The sequence below is a fragment of the Cygnus atratus genome, chromosome 2, assembly GCF_013377495.2.
Source record: "Cygnus atratus isolate AKBS03 ecotype Queensland, Australia chromosome 2, CAtr_DNAZoo_HiC_assembly, whole genome shotgun sequence".
NCBI lineage: Eukaryota > Metazoa > Chordata > Aves > Anseriformes > Anatidae > Cygnus > Cygnus atratus.
The window spans coordinates 56,524,536-56,538,044 of NC_066363.1; the positions used below are offsets into that span (position 1 = coordinate 56,524,536).

A 13,509-nucleotide genomic window follows, 5' to 3' on the forward strand; every position below is an offset into this window, starting at 1 on the left:
TTGACCTACTAAGGTATCAGCAAAAGAGACATATAGGAGGGCATAAGTTTCATTGCCACTTTGGAGTGTCTTTCCAGTAGTTCACTTCTGAGTCTCCACCAGACATTTCTTTCTTCAATTTTTTCTCTTTTAGAAGAGGAATTATTTACTTCTACAAGTCCTTTTCTTTCCCTATGGAATCAGAGCTATACAATGTAGGGTATTTCCTCTATTTCTAAATAAATTTTCTGTAATATTCAGGGACTTGACAGCGTTTGTTTCTGACTGAAACTTAGGCAATGATACGACTACTGTACTTAGTGGAAAAGGAAATCAATCTTATATAGACAGACTTAGAGGCAATAAAGTTCCACTTACTCCTTCCCAGGTCAATGCATTTTATTCTGTATTACACGTTTTTTGTTTGTTTGTTTGTTTGTTTTTTGTTCACATCTTGTTGTTTGGTCTTTCTTGGCTTTAAATGTCAATAAGAGAAAATAAAGTCAACTGAAATTTATTTATTTATTTATTTATTTATTTATATCTGCTGCATACAGAAATTTAATGATTTCAGGAAGGGGGAGAGTAAAATAAAGCTAACGAGATTCAGTTCCTTCTTTTTTTTTTCTTTTTTTTTTTTGAAAAAACTTCCAGATATATACACTGTGACCAATATCTTCATATTAGCAAGAGACTGATGTTGTATAACAAGGAGAGTACACTTGAAGACTTCATTCATGCATTTTTCAGTGAGCAGACATTTCCCATCTCTAATAAGCCTTTGCTCAAAAGCTGAATTTATTCCAGCAAGACTCATACTCCCATATATCCATTCCTAAACTCACATTATCACACATTTGATCTTGTATTTGCTTACACAGAGTATCAGATTCCTGCCTGCACTTTTTCTTCAGGACATCCATCTACATCCAGCATTTCTGTTTGTACTGTTGTATGCAAACATGTTGGTGGATTGATGTGTTATAACATCACCAACAATATTCTTGACATTCCTGAAAATTAATCAAAGTATGTCAACATTATTTTATCTGGTTTCATATGTCTAACATTCAAACAAAACTATAAATGATGAAAGGTATGAAACTCAAGAGTTAATTGGCAGTGTTGATCGATTTCACTTTCTTCATTTCTTTCAGATGCAAACAAGGAGTATGCTTTCAGCTGTTTCAGTGTTCATTGTGGAAGAGAGCAGATGAGATTATCAAGAATTTGAATTATGTATTAAATTGCAGAGAGAGATTTAGATGCCTACAATTGCCTGTGTTTATTTTTATTATTTATTAATTGTCTAAATGTAACAGTGAAGACAAATGAAGATCCAAAAAGAAAAGAGAAAAAATGGGTAAACAAAACCAATTCCCTGTTTTCCTCAGGTAAATTCTGCATATTTGCATTCTTTGCTCATCTATTGACTTAAAAATGTTCTGGATTTAACAGTCCAAAGCAAGATGGCTCTTAAAAAGTACAGTCCGTTCCAATTTTTGATATCTGATAATACTTGTAATTCAGATGATCTGAGTGCTTTTGAAGTCCCAGTGATACTACCTAGGAACCATGACTGTAACAACTGCTAATGACTGACTCACACAATGATAACAACAGGTAGCTTGATAAAAATGTAGGCACACCACCCAAAGACTTAGGTTATAGTTGATAGGTTTTAAGAAAGGAAGATTTACACAGAAAAGCACCACATATGTGAAACGGAGGAAGCTGTTTTTTCTATTTTGCTTTACTTCTCTCTCCCCCCTCTTCCTTCCTTTCCTATAATTCTGTAGGATTTTAGAGCAATGCAAATTTCAGAAACAAATGAATTCTATTCCAGGAACAAGACTCCATCCAGAGCACATTTTGTACAGTCGTACAGAAAGGAAGTTACTATATGCCACAAACAAGTGCCTCATAGGAAATTTACTACATAGTCCATACATCTTTGCTTGTCAGAAAAACGAGCACAGTGGATTGACAGATGCTTACTGCATACCTTTTTTCTCACTGAAGATTCACCCCCCCCAAACAGAAAACTCTCACATTTTTAAGCCAGTGAAATTGAAGATGGAAATGAGACACAATTAAGATGAAATGCTCTAAGAAATAAGTCAAAATTATGTCTCTAATCAACTATTTCCTCTGGGCCCTGGGCTATTAAGTAGCTTGGTGCAAGCTTAAGATGCCTCATAACAGCTCCTTATCTCCAACAGTATAAATTAGGACTTGTTTTAACTTTGCAATTCACTTTCTCTACTCTGACTTCTTGTTTTATGCATATAATTGGAAATAACAAAGAAACGTCATTCTCTAGAGGTAGGAAAAGGAAATTCACTTCTTTCCCAAAACCCAACTTCAAGACAAGACAGAGAAGAAAAACAAAAACAGTGAAGAGAGAAGAGTTATACAGAAGGGTAATGGACAGTTAGCACCCACTCTACCAAATACAACAGCACACATTCACACAGTCTACAGAAATACCCTATCTTTGGCATAACTTCCTCTAGCTCAGACTTGAATAAAACATCATCACTGTCTGTCCCTTGTCAGGATCTTAGTAGTGCTGGGAGACAGCACAGGAGAGGCACAAAGGAATTGAAAAAAAATAAAAAAGACTGTATCCGTACTGAAAATGATTTATTCTCTAACAGAGAAATGGAGAATCCTCTTATGATTTACTGCTGTGTTTTAAAACTGTAAAAGTTTCAAAACTAGTTCTGTGGGAAGAAATCACAAAAGATTCTGATTTACACATCTCCTTTATTCAAATATTAATTACTGTACAAGTTGTAAAACAACATGTCAACAACAAGCATTTCTGTGCAAATAAAGGAACAAATTGAGGAATAACTGGAACACATTTAGGAATAGGTTCTGAGTGAAAGTGTGATTTCAGAGAGTGTCAGTCAGGTCTGCTTTCTCCAAAAGGCCAACACTACTGAAAATTACAGGCCCAGTATACTTCTCCGTGTCCAAACCAGATACCCTTGTTAATCCATTCAGTGTCTACACCATATTCAACTTCCCCTTACTCTACCCAGATGCATGTACAGAGAGAGGGAGAACTCTGACTTACAGGCTTGTTCCTGCCTGTTCTAAAATTTCTAATGCCAAAAAGCAATTTACAACCGTCCTGGGTCTCTACATTCCCTCTATTTATTTATATTGTTATGTAGGACTTGATCATAATCAAGTCCTCGTCAAAATGCTATGAATCAAATGAAGGATTTTTTCAGACATCACTGTGAAATCTGTGGTATTTCTCTTACAGTAAAAGCTGTAGTTATCTTCACAGAACAGGTCTATCTAATGTTTGCCTTACTACTTGAAACAGTACCCATTTTACTTTTCTCTTTAAATTCTCCAAGGTATACTTGCAACAATATTGCACTGCATTGCTGAAATGCAACCATTAAACTTTTGTTCAGCAAAGACAACAGCACTGCATATAGTATGTATTTGCTATATTGACACCAGGAGACCATAACATAAATAGAGACACTTATTTTGAAGTCAGTGTAACGGAAAATTTGGAGAACACAGCATTTGCATACATGTGGTATCCCTTTCAAGGATGAAATAGGAGAATTGACATCAGAAGAGTACATGCATTCAGAGAATTCTAGAAATGCTGTACAAACCCTCTAAACATATATTTAATGGACTGAGCTTTCTCAGCATTTTGTAAGATCAGGAAATATAACATTGAGATGGGATGAATATCATAACATTACTATGTTTAAAGATGGGCAGTTAACTTTTGCATTTGTGACAAATGTTTGAATTTTAATATGCAAAGTTTTAATAGTCATAATACCCTTAACTGTTATACTCAGATCAAAGAAACCTCTGGATTTCTATTCATACTGAAAATTTATAATCATCAAAGAATTGATCACTCTTTTTGCTATCCACCTGGCAAAAGCAGTTTACAAAAACAAATATGTGAACCTCTGAATTCAAGAGGCAGTTGTCCCTTCCCTAACCACTTATGCATATTTGCAGAAAAAAGTATTTGACAGATTGTTATCTGAACTTACCTTTAAGTTTAATGAAACTAATTAAAACCCTTTCTTTGATGACAATTATGAAGTTTTACAAAGGTTTGAAGTTCCCAACTTTTCTCACTTCTTCATTCTTTTCTTGCAAGTATTATTTATTAGCAACCATAAATTGGAATGCTAATATAGAAAAATATAAGGAGGAACACATACAATATAGAAGGAAACAGAAGGACAATACTTTAACATCATAAGATGCAGATTGTGAATACAAAGATTAAGTTGCTGATATGAATACAGAAAACTGACTTTAAGATGCAAGTGATTTCTAATCAACAGATATATATAGCAAAATAACAAACTTGTATATGCATATAGGAATGTTTATGGGAGTATACCAAAATAAATGGGTTCCTCAGATCTAAGTCAGAAATAAAGCTTTCTCAGACTCACAGCTTGAGACAATTAAAATGCAAAAGTGCAGTGTCACAAATGCAGACTCCTTATTTAGAAATAAAAGGGGATATGAAGTTTAGGACACTGTTATCCTTTTGATATATTTTTAGAAGAGCTTTCAGGTTATAAAAGATAATGAGGAAAACAAAAAAAAAAAAACAAAACAAAACAACAACAAAAAAAACACCACATAGCTTATGCAAAGGGACCACACACTTCAGTGAACAGATGTGGAAATGACACTTCAGAGAATTCATGATTGACTTGCATATCACACTAAAACATCTACATGTACACTTTTTTTATGAAGGATGGTGGAATTATAAAGTACAGGCCAACAACTTCAAGTTCAGATTTCAGAATCCAACTGAAATTACAACAAAGCAACCTGCAATTTGACTTAGAAAAGGATATAAAAAAATGCCTAGAGAAACTACAAAATCTATCCCTCACAAGCCAAAGAGAGAAAAGGCATTTCAGAAAAAAAACCTCTCTCAGTGTCTCTCCAGAAATATAATAGTGTTCTGGGGAGTTTGCCTATCAAAATTAACAGAATATCACTGAAGGTACTATGTATGGCATTTCTTTTCATTTTGTTCTGTGCATGCTTAATAACTTCATTTAATCTGAATGTCTTAGACACTTCTGACAAAGTGACAGCACTGTGTTTTGATGAGAAAATTAAAAGGCTTTAGCATGTTGCAATTGTTTATGCTAGAATTTTTATCAGAGTCCGCATGCTAAAAAAAAAAAAAAAGAGAGAGAGAGAGAGAGAGAGTGAGAGGGAAGAACCTATTCAGGATTTTAGCTGACTTAAGGACATTGTAAGGACATTGAAAAAGATCGATGTTGCAGCAACAGAGAAGTTCACCTTTTGTGACAGATCAACTTTAAACTGGTAATATTTGTCTTAGACTGCATTATCATCATTGCTACAGTGTTTCCTGAAAGTGTAGTATCAGTATCTGCAAGACTAGAATCTATTTTTAATTAGCTATGTTAGTTTGTAACATTATTTAAACACTAATTTCCACGTGAATTTTTAATGATTCAACGATAGGAGATAATGAAATGAGAATAACCTTGAAAGGATTCTTTCCCTTTCTACTTACAGTACTTCATATCTCAATAACCTTTCTATTGCTTGTTAAGACTATTTATAGTACTACATTTGCATTTTATTTTGATTAGCCGTGTTTGAAAAAATCAGTTTTCAACACTGATAAATTCTACTTTCAAAATTTGTGTTATCTGTCTAAAGGTTTAATGTGCAACCTCACATGTGTGGAACACTTCAAAGGTACAGCTTACAACTCTTTTTTGATCTTAGCATTTGCTCTCACAAAGAATTCTGGTTGAATAAAGACTGCAAGTCATTGCTGAATTGGATGTTTAAAACAAACCTGGCTAGAAGTACAAATATAATAATTATATAAGAGTTTAAAAACTCTTAACAACCTTCCTCTATAAGATAGCAGTGTATCAAATATATTCAAGCCATAATCTGAAAGAACTCTTTTTTGGTGTATGCACCATTAATGGACAGAAATACTGAGAAATGTAAGGCTTCAATTTATGAAAGCACTCAACTACTCATAATCATAACAGCTCTTAAAAAATGAGCAAATTGTTAAGACCCATACTGAACAGTGATATTTTTTTGTCTTCAGGATTCCAAATTTGAAAAGATAAGCTTATCTCTCTTCTCAGTGCCATTTAATTAGACTACTAATATTGGGAAGTTCCCTACTCAGAGAATGGTCTCTGAAATATTCAGGGGAGATCTGGGAAATCACTTCAAACTGGATTATCTCTTGCACATTATTTTTCAGGCTTTCTTTTACAAGGACAAGGAAGTGTAAAAGATTCTTAAAAGTAAAATTAAGCTTAGTATTATACTTTTTTTTTTTTTTGACAAGCAGCACCTAGCCATTTTAAAAGAGAACAGAACTGTAAGCAGATTTTGTTCTGACATTTTTTTTACCTCCATAGAAATATTTCTCTCCAGTCTTAACTTGCAGAGGGCTGTTTGTTCGCACGGCTGAAGCTTCATCTCCATCAATGGTGAGAACAGCAAAATTTTCCTTAGCTAGGAATCGAACTTCATGCCACTGCCCATCATTGAGACCAGAGCCTATGAAGAACAGAAAACATTGGAATATTTTATTTAGTGCAATATTTATTATCTGTAAGTGGTTAGTGTGTCTCTCCCAAGCTCATAATGTAATTTCCAATGAAGCCTACTTCAGAAATGAATTAATTTTAGTGTGATAATGAGGTGCTATTTTAAAGTAACTATTACCAAAAAATTAGCATTATCATCATAAATACAAGTCTTGCAACTACTAAACTGTCCATTTTGTCAGGTATAATTATTTCTAAATATACATGTTATCGCTCACCTTACCCATCAAAAGGCCATATTCCATATTTTACTAATGAGGAATATCTCTTAATCGTTTCTATGACCAGGTTTAAAAGGAAAATACATTGATTAAACCATTTAATTATAGCCAGTAACAAGCCCACACAGGGCATATTATGCTTGTGATTGCTGACTCTATCAAAAGCCAGATATTTCCAGTAAAAAGGAAAGAAAAAAGAGGAAGGGAAAAGACTCATGTGGAAGGTGAGTTCACAAATAATGCTCTCATTGAGATGTGGCATTAGTCACAAAGCCATTAGAAAAACAGCAAATGTCTACCAAAAACCTGAATCTTAGGGGAACATCATCCTATACTGACAGCACTGATGTACATGGATCTGTCCATTCACTTTTAAAAAACAACACGACTTAAATATTTTTTCATTGTCTTCAGCACATGTCAGGAAGCTATTTTGCCTAGCATATTAAGCTGGCATTTAAGATCAGCAAAAGAGTATTGGTTTGTTCTCGTCATTATTTTGCAGGTAGGTTAGGTGATGTCAGCAAATAAGTAGCAAATACTCTAGTAAAAGCAAATTCCAAATCATAGCACCTCTTTAAAACAACATTTTTTCTCCACTTAGATAAAGGTGCTTTCACCTTAGCAAGGTGTACTTTAGAATCATAAAATCCTAGAATATGGAATATTGGAAGGGATCTACACAGATCATCAAATCCAACTCCTAGGTCTGCACGGGACCGCCCAATAATCAGACCATTTGTATGACAGCATTGTCCAAAGGCTTCTTTGAACTTCAGCAGGCTTTGTGCTGTGACCACTTCCCTGGAGAACCCAATCACCCTCTCAGTAAAGAACTTTCTTCCTAATATCCAGCCTGAACCTCCCGTCTCAGCTCCATGCCATTGTCTTGTGTCCTATCACTGGTCACCAGAGGGGAGTCCAGCACCTGTCCCTCTGCTCCCCATTGTGAGGAAGCTGAAGGCTGCCATGAGGTCTCCCCTCAGTCTTCTCTTCTCCGGGCTGAACAATCCAAGTGACTTCATCTGCTCTTCACCATTCTTGCAGCCCTACTTTGGACACTGTCTTATAGGTTTAAGTCCTTTTTATACCATGGTGCCCAAAACTGCACACAGTATTAAAAAGGTGAGGCCACACCAGCAGAGCAGAGTGTGACAATCACTTCCTTCCACCAGTTATTAATGCTGTGCTTGATGCACCCCAGGACACTGTTGGTCCTTTTGGCTGCCAGGGCACACAACTCATATTCAACTTGCTGTCAACCAAAATGCCCAGATCCCTTTCTGAGGGGCTGCTCTCCAGCCTGTCATCCTCTGGTCTGCACCTATATCTAGTGTTGCCCCTTCCCATGTGCAAAATCCGGCACTTGTTTTTGTTAAACTTCAGATTGTTGGCAGTTGCCCAACTGCCTGATTTGTCAAGATTTCTCTGCAAGACATCTCTACCCCCAACGGAATCAACAGCTCCTCCCAAATCAGTATTATAGGAAAACTTACTCAATATACCTTTTAGTCCTACATCCAAGTCATTTATGAAAACTTAGCCAAAATAAACCACAGTGTAATGCAATATGCTGTTTCTGAAATTAAATGGGATGTGTAATATCAGCAGAAGTGTAACGGAAGACAAAATTTCAAAATATTCCAAGGAGTGTCATCTATGAACAAGGAATAATGCTCATGGCAAACAGGTATACCTAGACATTTAATGATTTTATCTTTTTTTTTTCACATGCTGCTATGTGTTTAAGATACAAGATCAAGTCCTCATACAACACAGAAGCTGTTATATATTGGAATATTCTTGGAATATTTATTAGTGTGAATAAAAGTGGCATATGCCTCTTAAAAATGTATCAGTAAGAAATGTTTCTGCCAAAGCTTATTCAATCTAGTGTAGGAAGAGATGAAAGAGGTAAAATACTAAACATGAGGAAAGCTTTCTTTCTGTTTGTGAGCTGTTTTTTCATTTTCATTATATTTGGCAAGCAAATAAGAAACAGAAAAACACTTTATTTCAACCAACACAAAATTATTTTCTACGGATAAACTCAGAAAGGAAAAGGAAGAAGATAATTCTGTTTTATAGAGTTCGAAGACAAAATTTTGACAGCATATTTATTCTATTACAACTGAAGTTTATTACATCATAGTTAGAATCCCCATTTTACATCTTCAGATGACCTATCAAAAAAAAAAAAATCCATTTCGGTTTTTATCAAATTGTTGCCCTGAACATTGTTGCCCTGAACTCAATAACAATGAATAGAGACTTCCGGACAAAATTAAATCTTTGCTATTAAAACACAAGGGATGAAAATGGTAGCACAGGCCGTTCATTCATGAATCTACAAGGAAGTATGTTTAAAGCATTCCTTGGAAAGGGGAATATTACAGAAAGAAAACAATAGCCTGTGAGGAAAAAAAAAAAAGCATTGGTGTACCTTGTACCACAATTCATATTATATCAAAGGATAAGCTTTGGTACCTTGACAAACTGTAGCTAGAGAAATTATGTCACACTTCTAGTGAGTTCTAAATATGTCCGTCTCCCAAAAGTACTGAAATGTCCCTAGTTTTCTCCTGCTTCTGTACTGATGTTTCAGCGTTGTATTTTCAATTTATTTGTATTTACAATTTACTGATTTACAGATTTACAATTTACTGATGTATTTACACAGAAAATGTCTCTCCAAAAACGTTCACTTTTCCCACTTTTATGGACACTTCTCTTCATTTTGATAATTTTTTTTGAGATTGTTAACCAAATAGATAAAACTTTTCAGCCCATTTAAACAGAATTAGATGTAAATATACATACAACACTGGGTGCAGGTGCCCAGGCAATGTCAGTGGGTTGCCAGGCAGCTCTGTGAGGCGAGGCCAGGGCTGCCCCATGCTGGCTCCAGTGGCCCCACCACAAGGCCCGGCTGAGCCCCTCGGCCACAGGTGGGCTCCTCGGGGAGAGCAGAGCTCAGCAAGGGCCAAACGCTGCCCGGCAGTGGGGAAAGGAGTGTGAGAAGCAGCCCTGCGAGCAGCCAGGGGAGGAGGTGCTCCAGGCGCCCAGCAGAGCCTGCCCTGCAGCTCCGGGAGAGCCCAGTCTGGAGCAGGGGAGAGGTGTGAGGAGGAAGGGGCGGCACAGAGGAGCTGCTGGGATGACTGCAGCCCTGCTCCCCAGCCAGCACCACAAGCTCACTAACACCACTCTAAAAAAAATGAATAATTCCCATGACTCAAGGAAAGAACCAGGCGGGGGGAAGGTGAACCAGCGGTGCAGATGGATCTGCTGAGCAGATCGAATGGAAATCAAAGCATGAGGAGAGCTACAGGTTACCAGCAAAGTCTAATGCCATGCAGACAGAACTTTGTGTGCACAGCGTTTATCAAAGTATACTAAGGAGACACACTGCTGCCTGTAAGCTGCCTGTTAGAGGCATGATTGGAGAAGCACTGTATTAAACTTATTTACCCCTATAAGTTAGTATTGTTTCTGCTGGTTCCTGAAAGATCACACTGTTTCTATTTTTGCATTTTGCACTTTACTGACTTTAAAATGACAAGTTAAGACTGTCTTCTTCTTACCTAGATATATTAACCATCCTCACGGAGCTTTAAAATATGACAGTAACATTCCCAACTCTTCCATCTCAAAGTTGGCAGAAAAATTCAGTCGCAATTTTGCATTTGCTTATGAAATTTTTTATTGATAATAATGTTCCATGGAGTTTACTGATGGATGCTAATAAAGATTGCTCATCAACTCTCAGTGAGTACTCACTATTGTGTTTACAGAACAGCATTCCCCACTGGTGTAAGTAAGAACACCTTTTTTCTCTGCCACACTTTATCTGTTTTATATGCCTGAGTTTTAGAGCCAGTAGTGTTAATTTCCCTTTCTTAATGTGGTAATGCTCTGTTGCAGGGACTTAGTTATTGCGATACATAGCATATGGTCCCATAGAGGATAAATTTGTATAGATGCATGACCTATTTTTATTGTAATGTTTTATTAAATGCCTTATATGTACTGCAGAATTATTTCTATTTGGACTTTAAAAAAAAAAAAGCCAAGCTTAACTGAGATTTTTCTGCAAACAAAGACTGAATATTCAGATTAGAATATGGCTCTATTAAAGAATTTTCTGTTGTTAGGTATGTAATGGAGAACATCCCAAATTCAAAATGATCATTTCTCATTACAGTTTAATTTCTCTTATCTGAGCTGATACATATATTTATTTGCATTCATTTCATCTTACTGTAGCTTTCTGGTATACAAATTGAGGGGAAAAAAAAAAGAAGTACATACTGCTAGCACCACAAATTCCCTGCTCATTTCTGGAAAAGCTGGTTTCATATTCAAATTTTAAAATGTTAATGAAATGTATTCTCCCTATCTCAGATTTCTATTTAAATGACATTATTTTAAAAGTAGGACTCTTGAGGTAAGCACTTTGATTGAACAAGAAGAAACAGATGTTTTGCTTATTACAGACATGGAGGAAGGACTGTATTAATGAATACCTAAAACTACAAGAGTTTAATACATAATGGACAACGTAGATAACATCTATTTGAGCTATGTCTCGAAGAAAACTGTAGTAGCAAAAATCTTAAATTCTTCAACTATTAATCTTGTGAGATAAAATCTTCCTGTAAAAGTTACCGACCCATTCAGTAGTTGCTAATGAGTGCCAAATTATCGTCTGCTAATATAAATGGACAAAATTCTTCTGAAGTCAACAGCATAACATCTGCTACATCAGAACAGAACCTTGTCATAATTTTGATATGATCAACATGTAAAATTCAGTTAAGAGATTTAATGTTTAAGAATAAGACACAGGAAGAATAGTACCATTAGCACCCCATGAAGCACTGAACCAATGTGAGACTATGCTGCTGCACACACCTCTTTAGTTTTTACTACTGTAGTAAATATTTTATGCTGTAATTTCTTGTAAAATCTACTGGGAGATGAAACCTAGGAGTAAATTCTTATAAATTCTATTCTGGAGACAGCTGAACAGAACAGGATGCAGATAAACAAACAAGCCTCAGAGGTGCGAGAAACAAGGAGGCTTTCTTGGGTATTCAGCAATAGCTGTGTGGATTTCCTGAAATCCAGAAATCCTGAAGTCTGTTCAAAGTTTCTGTGCTGATGGCAAGACCTGCTCTGTCTGAAGCAGAAGACAGAGGAATTGATTTGACTGCAACTTCTTTCACTTTAGCCAGACATCATGTTTCATCTGAAGATGGTGTTCTAGTTGCTATTTCTATCTAACCCCTCACTAATTCAGTACAACTTTGCACCAGGATTTCTGACTATAAGAAAATGAGCCAATAATATTTTGAAACATTCACTTGTGTTCAAATATACAGGATTTAGTGTATTGATAGTCAACTGAGAAAAAAACAAAACAAAACAAAAACAAACAAAAAAACCAGGATGTTATTTCAAGAGCTGTGCTTTTCTGTGTTTCGATAACCGTATTTTTTAAACTGGAAAGACAAATCCATAGCTATTGCAACGGTAATGCTTTAGATAGTTTATAGAATAAACTAACTATATCATTCTGTTTCACGATATGATTCAGAAAAGTCTTTTACATTTTTTTTTAATTTATTCATTTTTCAGCTATCCAAATGATCAGTAAGCTACGTTAGTAGCAAATGAAGTCCTCAAAGGGATCTTAATGGCGTAAAACCCTGTTTTCCAGCAAAACCAAAACAATTAGGACAAATTTTGTCCTCATGTATGAGTCCAGAGGTATTTTAGAGGTATTTTTTTAAGATCAGTTATTATGAACATGACAAGTTTTTGCCCATCAGTGACATTTTATTTATCCTGAGTTTTCTCTTTAAGTTAATGCCAAAGAAAAAGATGAAGATTTGGCATTGCTAGTCAGTTGTGGGAAGTGACTGTCCCACTCTGCTCTGCGCTGTGCGGCCTTACCTCGAATACTGTGTGCAGTTCTGGGCACCATAGTACAAAAAGGACGTGAAACAGCTGGAGAGTGTCCAAAGGAGGGCTACGAAGATGGTGAAGGGCCTAGAGGGGAAGACATATGAGGAGCAGTTGAGGTGACATGGCCTGTTCAGCCTGGAAAAGAGAAGGCTGAGGGGAGACTTCATCGTGGTCTACAGCTTCCTCAGGAGGGGGAGTGGAGGGGCAGGTGCTGATCTATTCTCTTTAGCGAACAGTGATAGGACCCACGGGTCTGAAGTCAAGCTGCAACAGGGGAGGTTCAGGCTGGATATCAGGAAGAGGTTCTTCACCAAGAGGGTTGTCGTGCACTGGAACAGGGAAGTAGTCACTGCACCAAGCCTGTCGGAGTTTAAGAAGCGTTTGGACTGTGCACTTAGTCACATGGTCTGAATTTTTGGGTAGAACTGTGTGGCGCGAGGAGTTGGACTCAATGATTCTTATGGGTCTCTTTCAGCTTGGGATATTCTATGATTCTATTCTATGATTCTAAGATTTAGATTTAAATATGACTGTAGCCTTGTTTATATAGAATATATATTAAAAACAACAACAACAACAACAAAAGGAACAAACAAAAAAACAAACCAAATCAACCATCAACAACAAAACAAAACAAACAAACAAACAAACAGCAACAAAGAAAAAAACTAGGTCATTTTACTATTTCCATA

The 13,509-nt window shown here is 36.1% G+C and overlaps 1 protein-coding gene across 1 annotated transcript in view; it reads right to left on the reverse strand.

Annotated features, from left to right (window-relative positions):
* Positions 1 to 13,509, reverse strand: part of CNTNAP2 (contactin associated protein 2) — a 1,162,302-nt gene that overhangs the window by 496,065 nt on the left and 652,728 nt on the right. The window contains exon 9 of the mRNA XM_035552545.2: positions 6,430 to 6,579. Coding sequence (XP_035408438.1) covers positions 6,430 to 6,579 — 150 coding nt within the window. The remainder of the gene's footprint in view (positions 1 to 6,429; positions 6,580 to 13,509) is intronic.